Raw genomic sequence first — 21,676 nt, forward strand, 5'->3', positions numbered from 1 at the left:
CGCAGGGAAAAGGGTAACACCACCTGGGTCTGGGTGCAGTTCCCCCCTCCAGGGGCAAGGGTACCTAGACCCGGTTCGTAGAGTACGCTTGGGGAGTGTGATTGTGTGTACAGTGTCTCTCTATGTCTGTCTCCACGTTGGTTGAGTGTAGAGTAAGTGCATATGAGAGCATGAGGGTGGGAATGGATGTTTGCATCTGTGTGTGCCTGTATGTCTGTGTCTATATGTCAGGTTGGGTATCAGACGCCACCTCTCTGGGGACATCTCGGGCCCTCCAAGGTTTGGAGGCCTATCTCCCCCTACCACCACTTCCCCTGCTGGTGGCGGACTCCCTCAGACATCGGTGCGTTGGTTGTTCTTTGTGTCCGGGGATGGGCGTCCAGGTACACACCGGCTCACTCCTGGTGGCTGCTTGTCGGGGCCTGGAGCCTGGGGCTCGCTCGGGCCACTTCGGAGGTGGGGTGTCCCCGGCCTCTCGGCCTGGGGCTCGGTCACTCAGGCACAGCTGGCTGCCGGCGGAACTCACGGGCACGTCACTGCAACCCCCCCCCTGGCTTCTGCTCCGTGGCTGCTGAGTGACCCCTCATCTGTGGCTCTCCTCAGCTCTTTCTGGGACAGTGGCGTGGCTGCCCCTCTGTTGTTCTTCCTTGGTCTCTTGTGTTCTGGGGGCCTCTGGATGTCTGGAGTTTTGATCTCCTCCATACCTGCTTCATGGCCCTGGAGGACGGGGCAGTGGCTCCCCCACACCCTCTAGCAGATCATTACATGAAGGAACCTTTTTAAAAAAACCAAGCGCGTCCATGCTCACAGGTGTACACACGGGTGCTCACACATACAAACTACACCCTTTTTGGCTCCTACCTCAAAGCACACTGTGTGCTGTCGATCTTACGTGCTGCACAATAATGTTTAATATTTAGTATTTACTGTCATATTGCCATATATCATTGTGATGTTGTTTATTCTATTACTCTCGTTTTCTTCTGCTTGTTTTCTTTTTTCTTTCTCAACAGGTGATCCAGGTGATCTATATATGCATTTTTTTCTCTGCTTATTCTGTTGGTTTTTGTTTTTTGCCCTCTTTTGCTGTTTTTCTTTCCCTCAGTCAAGTCTGTCCCGTATTCAGCAAGTGAAAATAACATAAACAATAAAAGGTGAATCAAATGGACCATTACGGCAAGGCTGGGATGGTCAATTTGGTAAAGTAAATCCGTTGGGCATCTTTCTTCGCCTTTAGACAATAATTCTGATGGTAAAAGAGCCAAACGGGACAGGCAAAAAAAGAAAAAAAAATAGAGAACAGACCACAGTGGGAAGTCCTTTTCCTCTGCCTGCGAGTTGCGCATGCGTAGTAGGACGCCGCTGGCTGTGAGTAGAATCTATGGCCGTCGCGATGCAGACCGACGATTTTCCTTACTTACCTTCGGGACCAGCAGAGAGTATGTGCTGTTTATTTAACAGTTTGACGTGTGTTTTAGAAGAAAAGGGCGCGGTTGCACTGTGTAAAAGCCCTCCCTGTTATAGCTTAAAATACCGGCGCTGTTGTTACCTTCGCAAAGCTAACGTTAGCCGGTACTTAAGCAATAAGCGCATCGAGTTGCTAAAATGTGCTATGCTAGCTGTAGCCGTTTCGGCTCCAAGGTCGACAAGAGCACGTCTGCATCCGATGTTGCTTTTCAGTGACTGTGAAACATTTCGCCTGAATGGTTACTAATATGGACAGAGGGAGGCATCTTTGGCTTGGCATCAACTGAAATGCGTCTTTCACGCCATGCGGATTGCACTTCTGCTGGTCTTGCTTGTGTGTTTAGTAATGCAAGCAAGATACATGTGAGATTTCAGCTCGGGACAGTGTCATAACCGCAAGTGTATGAATTATGTAAAAGTATTTGTTTTAAATTTATGCGTGTCAATATCCGATTCGATGTATTTCCAGATAGTTATCCAGGGTGTAGACCTTAGTGTACATACTCTTTATGTTAGTCTTGGAGAGTCTGTTTTGTTTGTTTCCCCCCCTCTACTTTGGAAAGGATGCCACGACCATCCAGTGTGTTTTCTTTGGTGGACATACAGATTTTTTTCTCCAGTATGTTCTTTCAGTCTCGGAATACATCAAATCGTTGATTGGGCGACTTATCTTCCCACTATACACTCTTTGCAGCCTAAATGGAAATTGTGACTGCGATCCAACCACAGATTCAATTGTCCATTTAATTTTGATGCCTCGAAAAAGACTGGCTTTGTAATTCCTAAAACCTTTCCACAGTTTGGTTATGAAATGATAATAAAAAAAAAACTGCATTTTTTCCCCTTCTGATCCTTTTTCCATTTTGGTTCCAAATTCCACATGAGCATTGCAGCGTCTTCTGTTGAGGTCCTGTCATGTTCAAAGCTGTGAGGAGTGTTTGCATAACAAGACGCCCAAGTCTGAATAACAAAAAGCTGTGACTTTAACAGGATTCCGAATCCTCTAATGTGACACATTCAGATTGTAAATGCTTAAAAATACACTGTGCTCCTACATGTGTAAAGACGACGTGACATGTCATGCCATCCTCCTACAGAGCTGTAACCAACCAATTCGGCTGCCTGTCACGATAATACACCACCTGTTTAAAAAAAATTATTTATACATATATATTTTACTTTTGAGATATCAATGTGAATTAGTGATCTGCTTGGTATGAGCCAAGAATGACTAAGACTAAAAATGTTGTTCACAGATGTTTGCACAGGCATTGCCATAAACCCATAGGCAAGATAATAGTTAATCCAGAAAATTGTTTGTATTTTCCATAACACTATTAAATAAAACCAACACAAAATAGTGCATTTAAGCTCCTACATCCTTGGTAAGTAAAAGGAGTAGCTCGAGCAGATATGTTGTTTGAACTGCTGCCACAAATAGTCTCTTCACGTTGTGTTATAATTGCATTTTCCCAGATGATATAACCTGATTTGAAGTTTCTCTCTCTCCCTTTCCTCTCCTTTGCAGTAAATAAGATGATAAAGGAGCATGGCGACCTGTTTTCTGACTCCCAGTGTAAAGTCTGCAGTGCTGTCCTAATTTCTGAATCTCAGAAGTTGACTCATTATCAGGTCAGTGAGCCCACGGTCTGCTGCGTGCTGCTGTGTTGGTGTCAGGGGACTTAGCTTTCATTAGATGGTGCTACAGTTTTCAGGAACGAGAGAAAAAGTGCACACTTATCACTTTTTAAGGTGTTATTATTGAATAGACTTGGCACTACATTAAAAGTTTATTTAAGCTGTAATAGCACATCATCATAAGGCTGTCCAGTAAATCACAAATATAGCAAAAGAGGGCAGAAGGGCTGTCCAACCAGCTGAGAGTAAGTGGACCTTTGGCCACACTGTTGACCAGATGTTTACTGTGATGCACTTCTCTTTTTTTCCCTGCTGTAAAGTGGATGATGAAGAGGAGACAATTCTAAGTTATTCTAAATTTTGACAAACCTGCAGATGTAAACAGCTTTTCAAATACTAATATTTAGTTTAAGTAAAATGGTTGGACATTGTTTGATTTATACGTTCATTTGTGATTGCTGGCTCTCATTGCAAAGAACCAAACTGAAGAAAAGAAGGAAATACTTACATCTAAAACCGTGTAGTTGCAGTGTTTGGCATTTATTGTGTAGTAAATTAGCAGTAGTAGATTGATGTCGATCCATAAATGCAACACTGAAATGGTTATATTAAATACAGTTATATTTTAGTTGAAATATTGATATGTTAAAGTTTGGAGACATAAATGTGTTAGAAATGTGCAGTGAATGTTTGTGTCCACTGTGGAATAAACATTGTGCTTGTCCTTTCAGAGCAAGAAGCATGCCAACAAAGTGCGGCGCTATCTTTCCATCCAAAATGAAAAAGAGCCAGCACTCAAAAAGCTGAAGCCCTTAACGTCTGACAGCGTGAGTAAAAAGTAGAGAACTCAAACCAGCACGAAGAAAACTTTTTATGAGTCACTATTACCTCGCCAACGATAAATCTGAAACAAAGTACTTTTAGAGATATCTTTGATCTTGAGCAGTTGGCTCTCCCAGTGTGTCTTGCACTTTTTCAGCGGGAGGTTTGTGTATTTTAAGACCATCAGTGAATGTTCCAGTCATATCTGCCTGCTCTTCAGTTTATATAAAACCTGCTCACATCAGCTAGCTGGGGCTGTCAGGTTTTCAAAAATTGTGATGAAATTATTCAGATGAATTTAACACAGTCTAAATAGTTTATCCTGAAAAGCTCCCCAGCAGTCGTGGAACACACTGAGAATTATTTCATGATTGCTTCATTCACCATCAGGATGCCTAAACTAGGACTAGACTAGGATGTCCTCATGAACTGGGGGAATAGTTACAGCCATGTCCCACCGGTAGGAGGCCCAGGACAGGACACTCTATAGAGATTATGTCTCTCGGCTGGTTTGGGAATGCTCAGGTTGCTGGGGTACAGGATCTGAGTATCTCTGCCTAAATTGCTGCCTCTACAACCTGAATCTGTATAAGGGTTGATGGGTAGATAGGTGGATCTTTTATTCAGAGATCAATTATTAAGTCATACAAGTTGTGGAAATTAAACTTGCTGATAATCTACTGAAGGTTGAGGCTTTTTTTTTGCAGTAATATTTGATTGATTTATGTTCCTGTGCAGGACTGTAACAATGGAGACACAGACCGGTTTAAGGTGTGTCATGTATGTAACATGACCTTCTCTGCTCCAGTAGTGGCTGAGTCTCACTATCAGGGCAAAGTTCACGCCAAGAACCTGAGGTTGAAAGCAGTTGGACCTCAAGCTCTAGGTATTTAGCTTTTGGTTTTATTTCCTGTGTGTATCCTTTATGTTACCCTTTATGAAGTCTTTTTTTAAATTCTATGTCTTCTTCTGCAGTAAACTCCCAAATAGCGCCAACTCCTCAACTAAAGAAGAAACCTGCAGATGATTCAAGCGGCACTCCAGTGACAGGAAACAACAACAATCCAGACCGTTTCTGCTCCATATGTCAGGCCTCATTCAACAACCCGCTCATGGCCCAGCAGCACTATGTAGGCAAGAAGCATAGAAAACAGATGACAAAGCTTAAACTGATGGAGACGTACGGGCCATCCACAGCACCAGGTCCGATTGCAGAAGCATGAGTTTGTGCAGTTCTGTTTTGTTTTTTAAAAAAAAACAACAACTAAACTTTCAATATGCAATAAGAGCACATTGTTTGAAATTATTCCCTACTTTTCATTGATCTACAGCTTCCACAATAAATGGCTATCCATGCACCATCTGCAACATTGAACTGAACTCTGTGGAGCAGTATCAGTCGCATATCAGCGGAGCCAAGCATAAGAATCAGTAAGTACAACACTGGGGTTTTGTTTTGAAAACAGAACGTTTTGGCACCATGTGGTTACCACAAAGAGTCCACAGAGTCCTCAAATGAGCAAACAGAACATAACATAGCTACTTTTCTGTTGGCTGTGTACATGTTTGCTTCTCTCCTACTCTCTACTCTCACTCATTCTGCATTTTGATATAGTCGAATTCACAATAAATCTTTTATCACATACACATTTTCTGTTCCTGTTGTCAGAAAACAAGATGACAATGAAATGCTGATTGATTGATTTCTTTTATTTATTTATATTTTAGCACAGCCCAGAAACTACAGGGCGCCATAACACTGACTAGTCCACTTTGTTCTGCTGTGACATCAGACAAACCCTACACTCACATGTGTTAAAAACAAAGACTGCTGAGAACTGGGCTGTATGTAAAATTAAAGTTATTGCTCAAAGAGAAAGTTAACACACCATGGAGCTGGAGCCATAGCAGTTAAGTGTGGCAGTATATACTAAAAGAGCTGAGTAGCTCCCGTTGGCTGCATCTCAGGGTTACAAACAGACCTGAAGGCAAGCAGCTGTTCCAGTTTGAGTTAAAGTTACAGACACTGAAACTGAGCCCGAAACCAGGCGTATAGAAACATATTATACAAAATGATATATATCGTTGTATTTTGCATTGGAATTTCAGATATAGAATCAGGGCACCGGTGAGACTAATATTAATATAGGAAACTAACTTGGCGCTGCAGCCTCACAGCAAGAATGTTTCTGGTTCGAACTTACCAGATCTGATATGTCTCTGTGTTAACCCTGAAATAGACTGACACCCTTTCAGGGTGTACCCTGCCTCTTGCCTAATAATAGCATCCATTCATTTTCTTCTTCTTATCTGGTTTGTGGGGTCCGAAGCCTAAGCAGAAGAGCCCAGACCTTCCTCTCCCCAGCCACCTCCTCCAGCTCTCGGCTGGCCTTGGTCTACCCCAGAGCCTCCCCCAGGAGGCATCCTTGTTAGATGCCCAATCCATCTCAGCTGGCTCCTTTCAAATTTACCAGTGTAACCCTCCCTGGGATAGGGTTACCAGCCCCCCACCCCACCCTTCAGCCAGGGGAGGGAGCAGCATCTGGTGGCCTGGCCCGTCCTTTTGAAGCCCCACCACCCACAGGGGGCGCTGTAGGGGTAGGGTGCAGTGTGTGTCAGGTGGCAGCTGAGGGTGGATGCCATAGCAGCCTGATCCAGCTGTTGAGGCTGGCCATCTGACCCTTTGAAACAATAGTAACAAAACTGAAACGAGTAAAGCCGGCACAGAAATTAAAAGTAAACTGAAAAATAAAAATAAATACAAAACCATCAAACCACAGATGGAAGACAGTGGACAGTCTCCATTCTTTACTTGACCACAAAGAAGTTCTTTACATATTGTGGACCCTGTCTTCTCTGTGGCAGGGACTAAGCTAAAGCACCAACACCCACATGAAGAAGTGCATTTTTGAGACCCAAGTTGATGGTGCACAGCTAAAACATGTAGACAACACATCCTCTGGAAAAAGAGAAATGTCCTAAAAATAATTTTCTTTTATTTCAAAGAGTGAAGAAATCGAGCCTGAAGATCACAGAGAACAAACACCCGGCAGATCAATTGTACAGCAGCGATAACCAGTATGCTGCCCCCGATGACCAGTACCCGCCCGAGGAGGAGCAGTTTGGCAGAGACGACAACTACGTAGGCGGAAATAACCAGTATGCTCCAGAGGACACGGCGTACACAGAGGAGTACCAGTACACTTGAGGCTGGACTGGGATGGACTAAAGAGGTTTCAGTCAGGACTTGGAATGACACACAACAACCAGCCCCTTTAACGTATTAACAAAAAATCAACCTCTATGAACCTTCAGCTCCTGTCAGTCTCTTCTGAGTAGGTGTTTCCCTGGAACAGAGTAATGTAGCTTTGGATACTGGAACAACATTTTGAGTTTCTCACCGAAAAGATTTTTTTTTTTCTTTTTGTTTGTTTGTTTTTATTTATTTCTCTTTAAATGGAAAAAAAGAAGCTTTTCACTTGTGGAAAGTTATTTAACCCTTCAGTGCGTGATAAAGGAAGTGTAGTTCAACATCCGGGCTTAGTGTACAAACACCAAACACTAACAGGGGAAAGTCTGCTTTGAAATTTTTGTCTTAAGGGTTGGCAGCAGTCATCCCATGTTTATCCCTAAACTAACCCGTATTAACATCTCATACCTGAGCCACATGCAAGCAGTGAACTCTACAAAGCAAAGCAGCTTCATACTTCTCATGTCACCTCTTCGGTTTGGTTTGTAGGTCCTGTAAATGCATTTATTGAGACACGCGCCTTTTTCATGTCTCAAGACACAGTAACTTAGTCAAACTGAGGCTTTATGTCTGGATTTAACAGACTAAAGCTGATGTTTTAATGTCCTGGACAAAGCTGATATTATTGTTCAAGTGGCCCACAGTTTTTCTTTTTTATTCCCCTTGTCTTGGTAGCTGCAGTTTTTACTGTAAAAACACAAGAGTAGGTGAGCCTCAATTAGATAATTTTAGTACTTCAAATGGTATCCAAATGTGTCAACAACAACAACCATTGTATTCAAAGTATTTGATTATTATTATTGTTTTATAAAACATTATCTCTCTAGACTTTAAGCATACAAATGTTATCATGCAAAGTTTGAACATCATCACTGACTTTTGAAACAAAGTATAATTTTCTTTTTTTGTACTGTTTAGTTAAAGTCTAATTTTCTTTAAGAGTGTGATGTTATTAATTATCCCAAGTGTCCAAACTCTGTAGAGACTGATAGATGCTTTCTGAGCTCTGTAACTACTGTCAGTAGCAGAGATCACAGTATTTACCACGGAGAAGAAAAGAGTGATGTCAAATTAGAAAGTGATGTCAACATAAGAATGACAATAACGTTTTATTAGTCTGCTTTTCCTCATAAAGAATTGGTTCAATATTTTAATAATGAATGTCTTCAACTTTTTGGCTAAAGGGAAAAAAAGATTTTGTTTGGATGTAATTTATACCAAGAGGGCTTGTGCATACTGTACAGTACATCCTGTATTTAGCAAAAAAGAAAACAACAAACGTGGGCTTTTTGTTTTTACCCTCATCGTTTGAGTGTTCTGTGTTTTTGTGATTAAGATTTGCTTTCGATAAGTTATGTATCGCTGAGGGTACAAAAAAATGCTGCAAAGGTGTGTATAAAGTAGAGACATGTTTTAAAAGAGCTCACAGTTTCATGAGTCTTTTCAAGAAGGAGGAACACAAAGGAGATTAATGTCGGGAAATAAAATGATTAAATGCATCTGCTTCTAAAAAGCAAAATCAGTGATGTGTGAGGGCACGGCTCAGTGGAGAAATGTGCATGTAGGTGTGAGGTGAGGTAGGGGAAAAACAAAATCACAAGGGAGACGAGTGTCTGGAGACTTCACAGACCGGCAGCATCAGTGTGGCTCGCACCCTGTTATCCACTCTAAAAGAAGGAAGGAGTTTAATTCAGGCTCAGTTTAATAGTTTATATCTATGAAGTAGAGCGGGAACATTAAAGGAAAAAGGTCTGTAATGTTTATATGCACCCACACGCTCAATCAGTTTATATGAATCTGTTTAACAGATGAATGTCAAAAGAAAGTCTTTATCTTATAAAGCACTTTTCAAATTCCATTGTACAAAGTGCTTTACAAGGGCAAGAGAATAAAGCAGTAGTAACAGGAAGCACTCCGAGATCGCGAACTTTTGCCAAGGCAGCTCACTCTGTGGCCAGTATTTACTTTAGGGTAGCATGACTTATGTTTATTTTGATTATATAAACATATGTAGGAGTAGGTAATGGATAATGGGTATTGGTTTGTAAATACTGACATGAATAAGTTATTATGTAATAGACTACAGTATATCTCTAACTAGGCAGCTCATGACAATCCTTTCTTTAAAGATGTCACACATTTTGTGGTCATCTTGAAAGAAAGGCACATCTGAACCGCAAAAGTGAAAACGGGAGAATTTTAGGTACAGTTTTAAAGATAAAAATTTGACCTTCAGATCCCAGATCAAATGTGATATATGTTGACAATACACAACACACTTGTATGACTCAAAATTTGAAAGTATATTCTTTTTAAGTCAACTTTTAAGTCATTTTTTCCAAAAGTTACAGTTTTGAAATAGGAATCTGAAATTTTGACTCTAGGTTGGCACAAATTTTTTGTTTGTTTTCAGTGGCAGAAACAAGGTTGAGTAGAAGCGAACAAGTCGACTGACCTGATTTCCACAGACGGGCTCTTCCCAAGCCTCTGAGCCCTGACTGCAAATGCTCCTTCCCCCTTTAGTTTTCAGCTGGGCCACTAAAACAGAAAAAAGACCACAAGCTTAAAAGAGGATAAAACCAACCGAAAACAGAATACATTACAGTTAATGACATACAGCAGTAACATGTCAACACAAGGGGAGTGGAAAGAGGTGAAGAAATCATCAGTCCATCATAGCTGTCCCCTAGTAGCCTGAGCCTATAAATTAAGGACTAGTTCAGGGTCACCTAAACCTGCCATAATTATACATAGAGATGGTGTTAAAGATCTTTTTGGGTTTCTACTGAACCAGTCTGAGAGAAAAGTACTTTAGTGGGTAATATAATATGATGCCTTTAAGATACGACAGGACCCAAACATGCAGGGCCTTGAGGAAAACATACTTTTAGGTGAAGTTTGTTCCAGGGGTTGATCATGTGCTTCATTCTCCTCTTTAGCATGGATAAAGTCCATGGTTTCATTTGGGGTGTGATGAAAGTCCACCCAGGCGATGAGAGGCCTTTCTCTTGTATATTTAGATAAAGTTTAAATTGTTTTTAGACGTTTAAAGGCCATCACTGTGAAAAATAAACTGGTTTCAGGAGACTGACATTACATCCTTTGTGTTACATTGAGGAGGTGGAACAGACTGGATGAAGATCATCTCCTATCTTTCTCAATGCATAGCTTTCCATAACTTACAATGAGACACCCGCTGAACTTTTATTGCTGATAATTTCCCAGTTTGATGTGAAAGAGCTTGACCGGTCTCCACAGAAACTGTGATCCAGAGCGGTTCGAGCAGTTTGACCTCTCTCACACTTGTGTGGTTGTTGAGACAGTAGATTTGTCTTTGGAAGGAGAAGTTTAGCTCTCACACATGGGTGGATTTATTTTAAGGATTATAATAAAAACAAAGAGAATAAAACTGAAACATTTAAGGTAAAAAACCAAAGGCCAAACAGAATCTGTGCTTCAAAACTGATCAAGTGTTTATAACTTGAGAAAATTGTGTCCCAACCTTTGTGAGCTTCCTACAAGATTATATGCAAGACTTCACCCACCTGGTGGCGCACTTGCTCTTCGCTAGTGCTGGGTCAGAATGAGATGAGACACTTTTCCATAAAAAAGAAGGAAAAATGCTAGTGGTTCCAGAAAAATACTTGAAATTAAAAACAAACATGAATGTTTTCCTTAATGCACTGCAACTTGTTTTATTTCTTTTCAATTCTAATTTGACATCATCGCAGGATTTTTATGCAATTTCCTGGTTCTGCATAAGCACAAACTAACAAATTCTGATTATGCAGCCTGTAGATTTGCATATCGTTTGACAGAATCTATAAAACTATAACCAAACAACCCAAAATAATTATTTTATTTGGGTTTAAATCCAGATTTTTCACACTTCAACCCAGTCAAAAAAGGACAGGTTTGTACAGCTATGTCATGTGAGACCTGCCATGAATGTATCCCAAAGAAAGGACACTTCACTGACACATTTTGAACAAACACCTGCATGCTGTTTTATTTTTCACCTGGTCCTGATGCAAAGGAGGTCAGGTTGGCACGAATTTAAACATTTTCCTGCAGTAAAATAAATGTAAATTAATGCTTCTACAAAGACAAAAATCATGCACTGCATGTCTCCAAAGTCCTTTCAGACAGACATTTGAAATATAAAGGTTTGCACTCTGGAAGTTACAGAAAGCCTAAGGAAACTATACAACTATAACAAACAAACAAAGTTGCGAGTGGCCTAAGTTGATGAATATCACAAGTCTTACTAATCTTCTATTAATCACTTATTAATGTAATAAATATCAAATAATTTATTACATGCAATTCTGCTACTCAGCGTCTGAACAATGCAGAAACAAGAAGCATCACCTTCTCCCCTTTTGTGCATTTGTATCATTTTTACCAGCGTAAATGTGATGCTCAGAAAGGCATTCATAGTGCAGCACTGCAGCTGTTTGTACAGTACGTATGAGTGTCTCGCATACAATATGTGGAGCACACAGGGTGACATCGGGATAATGTCTAAGAGCTGCCAGACAAGATGATTTGTCTTGGTCCGCTGCAGGCTGAATGGGTTTCACCAGCATTGTAATTCAATTAAAAGAGGAATGTCAGTTTAAAATGCTCCCAGTCTGGTTTGTATATGGCATCTGTATCTTTCTTTTTTTTTTTTACAGCATCCGCCAACAGACAATGCTGAATAAATTGTGTTTTATTGTCAGTTAAATTTGTCTACTTGCCCTAAAAATGCTCTGGTTGCCAGATTGTGTTTGAGAGACACTTTAGCTGCCTTGGAGCTCTAAATTTCATCATTGTCTGTATGTAAACACAATGCGGGTTTCTACTGATTTGCATTTTAAGTGCAGCATATGTTGCATCCAGATGTTGCTTCTGCTTTAGAGAGAAACAGATGCATTGGATTAGGAGTTCAGCATCAGCAAGCTACAAATAGAGTGCTCATTGTATCATAAAACTGTCTTCTGTTTAGCGATGAGAATAAAAGAACAGAAATTCCCTGCATGTTGCTCCAGTTATCGAAGCGTCAGAGAAGAACAGTGCGGTGAATGCAATTAGAGCACCGTACAGCATGTCAAAGTAAGTCTGATAGGGGCGGACACAGCGCCCTTTGGTTTGTTTTTACATGACCCAGAAATGACTATTCTGATGCTGCTTCGGTATGTGATGACAGAGGGAATATAAAATATGACACTAGTAGTAGTTTTTGGCATATTAGTGGTGCGTGTACCTTTGGGTGGTTATCAAGACCAACTCACATTTGACATTTCATATCATCTCCAATCCAACAAACAAAAAAAATATATACAATATTTTCATAATTTGCCTGGTTGCAATAATATAGAGCCTGATTTTTCATGGACAGGGTAACTATCAGTAGTGTGGTAGAGAAAAGTCATTGTGGAAGTCCTATTAATGTTTAATTGGAATTCTGTGTTTCCTTTATTTATTATACCAAAAACATTTACCTGTAAAGGTATATACTTAGACTCAAGATATGAGTTGGCTGAGCTTGTTGGTGATATTTAAAAACCTGCAGCATCAGTGGCTCCCCTCAACTCTGTGTTTATTAGCAGGTAAGTTAAATTAAAGATTGCGTAGTGGTCTTTTTGATCCCATTTAACTCTCAGCTGGTCTAACAGCGCAAAAGCATTTTACTCAGGAGAATTGGTAAAATTAGCGGTGACCCCTGCTGATGTTTTAAGTCACTTCTGCATTGATGTTCATCCATTTTTTTTATATACAGTCTCTGATTACACCTGACTAATGTAATTTGATTGTCAGGACATAAATTAGATTTCAAGTAGACTTTGGTGGATTTAATTGTCTAAAAACAAAACTTTACTGTTTCCTTCCTGTTTCCTGTATAATTTTTATTTTACATAAGATATTAAATTTTTGCAATATCCAGAATGGCAAAAGCTTGCTTGGCAAAAGTGGGCTAGTCTTTTAATCCAAACGATGATTTATCTCCAAACAAATGAATGTGACATCACTAAATAGATCTATTCTTCTGAAAATATGGTTGTGCGTCACTGAGAGAGGTGTCCAATCAGAAAAGGCTAATGTTTATCTATGTGGACTTTTTTGTATTTATTGCTTATTACTGCATTTAAGCAATAACTTTTTGATTACTGATAATTTCTTTTAAATAATGCAGTGAGAAGCAGCTCATGTCTCAGGGTTAAAATGGAGGGAGAAAGTACAGTATGTGGCTTTTCCCCCCCCAATCTGGTGTCTTGTTCCATTTCCTGCACTGTGTAAGCCGTGTCCTCAAAGGATCAAAAGAAAAATCAATCCGGCAAAGTTGCTGAAGGTTTTCTGCCATCGGATCTTTGCCTCTGTTTGCAGGATGGGGGTTTCTGATTTACATCTCAGATACAAAAGAAAACATCAGTGTCTGACTCTGTTTTATTTAATCACGCAGAACTACACACTCAGGAAGGAAGAGTATAAACCTCCAAAATCCTGATGTAACTCTAGATATTTAAAACAGACCCCTTTTCCCTCCCTCTGACACTGTGAAGCAGGAGATACTCTGCATGTTTAGCGTCACTGTAGAGCTTTTTAGGAAGGTCCAAGCACCATAACTAAAAAGATTTGCTTTTATTTATTTATTTTTTGTTCCCTTCATTAAAGTCCGTTTGTTCTATGACAGAAATGTTGTATTTCATGGCTTTACATGTCTTGTTGCATAGCTTGTTTGCGAGTTTTTGTGAGCATATTATGTTGTTGTAATCATTTTTCAAATTTTAAACACTAAACTTCTAAGAGCAGAATAGAGAAAATGATAAAAAAGAAGCACAAAGAGACCAAAAAGTGTCAAAGAGCAGAATGAGGCAGACTGCGGGCTTGCACTCTGTAACAGCTTTCGGAAGATTTTTTAAATGGAGCCATCCGCAGGCCGAATGCATCTCAATGAACAACGAACAAAAAAGAAAAAAAATCCTCTTTTTGAAGCACAGGTGCAGGAGCTGCACTGCACATAACGGGATTGCATTAGGGTGATGAATTCTTATTAGATAAGGTGGTAGATTGTACTTTTCCTCTATTACTGCCAAGGCTATAAAATAATTATCTCTGCAGTTGATGCTCCACTTGGTATTTAACATTCTAATCAATTCAAGCGTGAGGCTTTCAGCCTAGTCTTTATATCCATTAAGAAAATTGATTGAATTATCTCAACCAGGTGGCTGTGGCTCAGGAGGCAGAGCGGGTCATCTACCCAATATATGATCACTGGTTTGATCCTGGATCCCAATCTCTGCAGCTCGGGAAGTTTCTTTGGGCAAAATACTGAATCACGATGCATCTGTGTGTGTGAGTGAGTGTGTGTGAGTGTTAGGTAAAGGACTTGGAATGTGTGTGTCAATGTGCGAATGAGGCTTGTGGTAAGAAAACTGCTTTGAGTGCTCAAATTGAGTGGAGATGTGCTATATAAGTACCAGCCCCCTTTAACATATCTAATTTGCTAATGCACTAAAATGATACTCAGTTATTTAACAATGAATGTAAAAGGAGTAGCTTGTAATGACAACTCCCCTCATAATTTTACCAGATCTGCTCAGCGCTTCAGAGAGCTTTACCACCCATGAACTAAATCTTGAAGTGTTATTTAAATTCTCACTAATCTTTTTCAGAACACTGCACGCTGATCAGCACCACACAGCAGCCAGGCAAAGTTAACATCCAGCTATTGTAGTTTGCGAGTGCGTAGGAGATAGCTTAGGATGTTTTACATGGAAAAATTATAAGCGCTCATTTATGGGATGTTAATAGGACTTCACTGAGTCAGCCCCCATGCCTGAAACCATCTTACTGAAATATAAAAACATAAAAATTCTTATGATCCATAAATGTTCCTTCAGGTATTCTTTCAGGGGATCCTGTTGGATTCAGTCATTAAGCCTCACCCAAACAATCAGCAGATTTTAGCACAATGTTGGCGTTTCATGGCAAAAACTAAACATCGTTACTATTCTCTCATAACAAGTCTGACCGATTGTTCGCATTTTGCAAAAGATAAAATAAAGGTTGAGGTTTTTGTCTTAAAGTGGGTTTAAATAGTTTAGTTTCAGACAATTTTGGTACCATGAAGTTAAACTGAACAGTCTCTGGTTGCTGTCATCAAACTCAAGCACCATGGGTGTTTTTCAGCTTCTTAACCAATGGGACTGTTATAAGTTTATATGGGATTAGAAGCCATAGTAAAAAAGTAATAGGTTACATATGCTTGACATTGAGACACTGTTTGTGTAGATGCACCTCTAGTTTATTACTAACTTTCTCTTATATTAAAGAAGCTGCTAGGACGGCCTCCCATGCAGTGGCTGGTAAACATAGTCAGACATTAGAAAATGAAGAGCCAGATTTTTCCTTTAGACGATTTCTCAAATCAAATGTTCATAAGAAAGAATAATGATCAAACTTTAAATGGATATTTAAACTTAACCATCAACCAATCACCCAGTGGTTATTATCTATAACAGGTTTACAAGTTGACAGTATTTAAGAGTACACAACTCTTTCTGCCACTTCAGACACACTTTTGCATATTATATTTGTGCACAGTCATGTGGGACTCTTTTTTTGCCCCTGTATTGCTGCACTGTCGTTCGTGCACACTGCAGAAAGAAAACAGCCAATCAAAGGAGGTGGGTGGCTCAGGCTTTCAGCAGCTCATTCCCCAGCATGCACCAGGCATATTTCCCATCAGCCATCAGTCAGTGAGGCAATCTATTACTGACAGACGGGAAGCACCCACATCTAGGTCTTGGCCTTGAAGAAGAAGCTGTGGGACACAGGTGTAGTGTGTGAAGTTTTGTCTGCTCGGTAGTAATTTCAACACTTCATCCATGTGTCTAGGTGTGTATTTGTGTCTCTGTGTTGATGTTTTGTCTCTTTTACCAACTCTCTATGTGTGACTGTTTATGAATCCTTTACAAACACAGTGTGGTTTTCCAGATTTAAACCAGCTTTCACTGAATTTCTCAGTATCATTTAGTTGGAGTTATGCGTCTGTTCCAGCAACATACTCGACATAACCTGACATGCAAATGCACCTACACATCATGCTGCTGTGATTGGAAAACTTTCTTGTTCCTGTGCATTTCTGGCTGTTTTTCACAGCAGTTGAATATAAAATAAAAAAGTCACTGTCATAGGGAATAATAATCATAACATTGTGGAGGTATGTAAAGACGACAGGAGAGGTCTCAGTGTCTCACTCCAACTTTATTAACGGATTCACCAGAACTCCACATACAAAAAGTGCCAGAATCTCCAACCCAACACTTCCCTTAAACTTGGGTGTGAGTGGAGCCACCTGGTGGTCTGCCACAATGTCAATATAAGGACTCACAAATGTCAGCAAATTCCTGGGCGGGGGTAGATTGTTAGAACTATCCAAAGAAGAAAAGTTTGAGAGACAAACATGTTTGGCCCTGAAAAATGACACATTCACAACAAAGAGCGACGACCCAGAAGAGAAAGAGTCCCAGTTTTTATTTTTTCTATCAGCTGGCAACGAATATAAAAACTGGGACATAAGCACACAGTAATTAGCACATAGTGCACCAGCACAAGCATAAATATCAGCAATGATGTTGTCCACTAACATAGGTTGTGCTAGGTTACGTCGGTCATAGGCTCTACAGAGATTCACCGTTTCTTGTTGGACTTTGTTTCTCATGGCAGTTTCATTTTAAGGACGTGACCAGTACCCACGATGTACAGAGTCCCCCTAATGTGAAAAAACCTCAATTATGTAACACTTCAACACCTGATACCTCATGACAGCTGCTCGTGCACAGATTATAGATTATAGATCATCTGCTGTGTTGTCAGGTTGTCACAGTTAATCTGAGTGTGACTGATAGAAGCGACGACGAGAAGTAACAGTGAAAAAGTAAAAGGTGTGAAATAATACGTTTGATATTTTATAAATAAAATATTTAAGCGTAAACACGATGTCATTGAACAATAAGACACCAAAAAGTGTGGCTAATTCATTCGCCAAAAAAAGAGCTAAAAAGAGGTCCTGCACACACACACACATGAATAATTTTTATAGCTATCCCAACAACACAGTTGCTGTTAATTCTGTTTAAAGCCACGATTGTGCATTAAAACCTAATACTGTGTCCCCCCCCCACCCAAGGAGAGCAAAATAAAAACAGCTGTTCATCACGATTTCCTTTTTTCATATTCAGCTCATGCAGTAAGCAGATCCTTCTCATGCTCAGGCTGATACTGCAGGACTTAATAACTGTGACAGTGCAGCTGTAGAGTGCACATACTTGGACTACATGTTTCATGAATGGGCCAAAATGAACCAGGAAAGGCAAATTTTGAAATGAAAAGGGCAACACGAGCGTCTTGGCTGCTTTGAAAGGGTTGTTTGTTTATTCAGTTATTGTTTTCATTTAAAAAGTTAATATTAATTGATCACTTTGGCACCACTGCTGATGCAACTGCTGTGACTCCAGCTGCCATCTCGCGTCATCTGCTTGTAGCCTTTTCGATAAGCTGTCTGATTATTCTCTGCAGTTGTGGATTCTTTGGAAGGTTCTTCTATCCTCGCTGTGATCCCAGTGTGAGTTTGAAGCTGCCAATTTCTGTGCCGATAAAGCTTCAAGTGCCCCATATTCTGTACGTGTTGCTTAAATAACAGTTCAAAGTTTGTTTGTATACCAGTGGCAGATGGTCTGTGGAGGCTATTTATATAGTTCCAAATCACAACAACAGTCGTCTCAAGGCGCTTTATATTGTACAGTAGATTGTACAATATTAGCTACAGAGAAAAACCCAATAATCATATGACCCGCTATGAGCAAGCACTTTGGCGACAGTGGGAAGGAAAAACTCCCTTTTAACAGGAAGAAACCTCCAGCAGAACCAGGCTCAGGAAGGGGCGGGGCCATCTGCTGCAACCGGTTGGGGTGAAAGAAGGAAGACAGGATAAAGACATGCTATGGAAGAGAGCCAGAGATTGATAACAGATATGATTCAATGCAGAGAGGTCTATTAACACATAGTGAGTGAGAAAGGTGACTGGAAAGGAAAGACTCAATGCATCATGGGAATCCCCCGGCAGCCTACGCCTATTGCAGCATAACTAAGGGAGGTTTCAGGATCACCTGGTCCAGCCCTAACTATATGCTTTAGCAAAAAGGAAAGTTTTAATCTAATCTTAAAAGTTGAGATAGTGTCTGTCTCCCGAATCCAAACTGGAAGCTGGTTCCACAGAAGAGGGGCCTGAAAACTGAAGGCTCTCCCTCCCATTCTACTTTTAAATACTCTAGGAACAACAAGTAGGCCTGCAGAGCGAGAGCGAAGTGCTCTAATAGGGTGATATGGTACTACAAGGTCATTAAGATAAGATGGGGCCTGATTATTTAAGACCTTGTACGTGAGGAGCAAGATTTTGAATTCAATTCTGGATTTAACAGGAAGCCAATGAAGGGAAGCCAAAACAGGAGAAATATGCTCTCTCTTTCTCTAGTCCCTGTCAGGACTCTTGCTGCAGCATTTTGGATTAACTGAAGGCTTTTCAGGGAGTTTTTTGGACATCTTACATATTTGTTTAATATGTGCGTTGAAGGACATGTCCTGGTCAAAAACTACTCCAAGGTTCCTCACAGCGTTACTGGAGGCCAAGGTAATGCCATCCAGAGTAAGAATCTGGTTAGATACCATATTTCTAAGCTTTTCAGGGCAGAGTACAATAACCTCAGTTTTATCTGAATTAAGAAGCAGAAAGTTAGCGGCCATCCAGGTCTTTATGTCTTTAAGACATTCCTGCAGTTTAACTAAATGGTGTGTGTTATCTGGCTTCATGGACAGAGAGTTGGGTGTCATCTGCATAGCAGTGAAAATGTATGCTATGTCTTCTAATGATGCTGCCTAAGGGAAGCATGTATAGTGTAAACAGAATTGGTCCTAGCACCAAACCCTGTGGAACACCATAACTGACCTTAGTGTGTGAAGAGGACTCTCGATTTACATGAACATATTGGAGTCTTTTAGATAGACATGATTCAAACCACTGCAGTGCAGTACCTGTAATACCTACAGCATGTTCTAATTGGTCTAATAGAATATTATGGTCGACAGTATCGAGTCCACTGTCAGAGGCCATAAGAAGATCATTTGTAACCTTTATTAAAGCTGTTTCTGTGCTGTGATGAGCTCTGAAACCTGACTGAAACTCTTCAAATAAGCCGTTCCTCTTCAGATGATCAGTTAACTGTTTGACAACTACTCTTTCAAGAATTTTTGATATGAAAGGAAGGTTAAGGTTAAGGAAGGTGAAGAAGTTCATGAAGTCATTACTAGTTAACGTTAAAGGGATGGTTGGCTCAACAGTGCTCTGACTTTTTGTCAGCCTGGCTACAGTGCTGAAGAGAAACCTGGGGTTGTTCTTATTTTCTTCAATCAGTGATGAATAGTAAGATGGCTTTGCGGAGGGCTTTCTTATAAAGCATCACACTATTTCTCCAGGCAAAATGATGATCTTCTAAATTTGTGACACACCATTTCCTCTCCAGCTTACGAGTTATCTGCTTTAGGCTACGTGTTTGAGAATTATACCACGGAGTCAGGTACTTCTGATTTGAGGCCTTAGTTTTCACAGGAGCTACAGTATCCAGAGTCGTACGTAGTGAGGAGGTAAAATTATTAACAAGATAATCGACCTCTGTTGGAGTAGCGTTCAGATACCTGCTCTGCTCTGTGTTGGTACAGGGCATTGAAGATGATAACAGTGGGTGGATTATATTCTTAAACTTAGTTACAGCGCTTTCAGAAAGACATCTACTGTGATAAAGTCTACTCTCCACCGCTGTGTAATCAATTATTGTAAATGTAAGTGTTATCAGGAAATGATCAGACAGGAGAGGGTTTTCAGGAAACGCTGTTAAATGTTCAGTTTTTATGCCACATGTTAAAACAAGATCTATAGTGTGATTAAAGTGGTGGGTGGGTTCTTTTACATTTTGAGAGAAGCCAATTGAGTCTAATACCAGATTAAATGCCATGTTGAGGCTGTCATTTTTAGCATCTACATGAATGTTAAAATCACCCACAATAATTATTTTATCTGAGCTCAGAACTAAATTAGATAAAAAGTCTGAGAAATCAGACAGAGACTCTGTGTAAGGCCCAGGTGGACGATAGATGATAGCAAGTAAGACTGGTTTCTGAGTTTTACAGCTGGGGTGGACAAGGCTAAGCATCAGGCTTTCAAATGAATTAAAAGTCTGACTTGGTCTAGGCTTCACGGAAATTATACAGTGTCATCTCTCCTTCTGCTTTATTTAAAGGGGCAGTTCATCCAAATTACTCAAGCTGGCTGAGGTTTTGCAGACATGTGACTGCTTGCCATGTGACAATAACTTGTCCACATCATGGTGTATTCCCCAACCAGCTGGTAAGTGGTTGCTGGAGGTTGATAGAAGTTGCTGGGAAATCAATTTGCCTCTTCCTGCAGATGGTTACATTGTGGTTGAGTCATGACCACTTTGATTGTTTCTTGCACGAGTTTTGGTTGCTTGCAGACTGCTGCAGTCTCCTGTAGTTTGCATGGACAGGCCAACTTGTCAACAAACATTCCCCAGCTGCTCTCTAAGCATAGTGAAACTGTGCGTGACACAAAGGAGTTTGCCTTCAAAGTAAAAGCTACCCCTTTTTGAAATGTGTTGGCTTTTTTTTAAGGTAAATATTCTTTGTTTCCGGTTTCTGGCACATTTTTTTTCAGGTTTTACTACAGCTCGGCTGGTGGTTGGCAAGTGTTTGCAGACAAGTTGACGTCTTCCAGTCAAACTACAGGTGACTGTGGCAATCTTCCAGCGACCAAAGCAATAACAAGAAAGGTTTGTAGTGCAGCACCCTCTTTGTGACTTTGTTTCACTCAGCGATAGCCAGAAACTTTCGGCAACCGCTCGCCAGCCAGCTGGAGAATACACATTTTCCCGTTGGTTGTATCCTGTCAAATATGGGAGGCAACTCTCAATGTGCGCATGACATCACGTGAGAAATCTCTATTTACAGTCAGGCCTCTTTTTCTTGAGATTTCTCAGCCATCTACTGCAGGTGGCTGGGTGGTCGCGTTACAACCCCCCTGACAGTACACACACTTTCTCTCTCTCAACCACACACACTCGCACACAAACAGAGAAAGTAGCTTTTCCTCCTTTCAGAGGACATTATGTAAATAATCAGTGATTGGTATTATGGGAACATTCTTTTTGTTCCAATATGGTGACTCAGTAAACAGATTCATATCTCCACAAGAAGACACATATATGCAAACACACACACACACCAACCCTCTCTCCCTCTATGGCATCAGAAAATTCCTGTGGATTAGATCTAATTCTTGTGACAGATGGACAAATGGTGGTGGTAGTTTGTGTGTGCATGAGAGAGCAGCTGGGAGCACGAGGTAAAACCTGCATCCAACAGGCTGCTGGGGCTGTCAGC

At 40.5% G+C, this 21,676-nt stretch overlaps 1 protein-coding gene across 1 annotated transcript; it reads left to right on the forward strand.

The window, feature by feature from the left end:
* The first annotated feature begins 1,316 nt into the window (after positions 1–1,316).
* On the forward strand, positions 1,317–8,598 carry znf346 (zinc finger protein 346). Its single transcript, XM_004561785.3, has 7 exons — positions 1,317–1,439; positions 2,996–3,099; positions 3,837–3,932; positions 4,666–4,813; positions 4,903–5,130; positions 5,259–5,358; positions 6,934–8,598. Exons 1-7 carry the CDS (start codon positions 1,382–1,384, stop codon positions 7,133–7,135), a joined length of 936 nt encoding a protein of 311 aa, XP_004561842.2. The 5' UTR covers positions 1,317–1,381; the 3' UTR covers positions 7,136–8,598.
* Positions 8,599–21,676: the final 13,078 nt, after the last annotated feature.

The sequence above is a fragment of the Maylandia zebra genome, linkage group LG10 (genome assembly GCF_041146795.1).
Source record: "Maylandia zebra isolate NMK-2024a linkage group LG10, Mzebra_GT3a, whole genome shotgun sequence".
In the NCBI taxonomy this organism is placed as follows: Eukaryota; Metazoa; Chordata; class Actinopteri; order Cichliformes; family Cichlidae; genus Maylandia; species Maylandia zebra.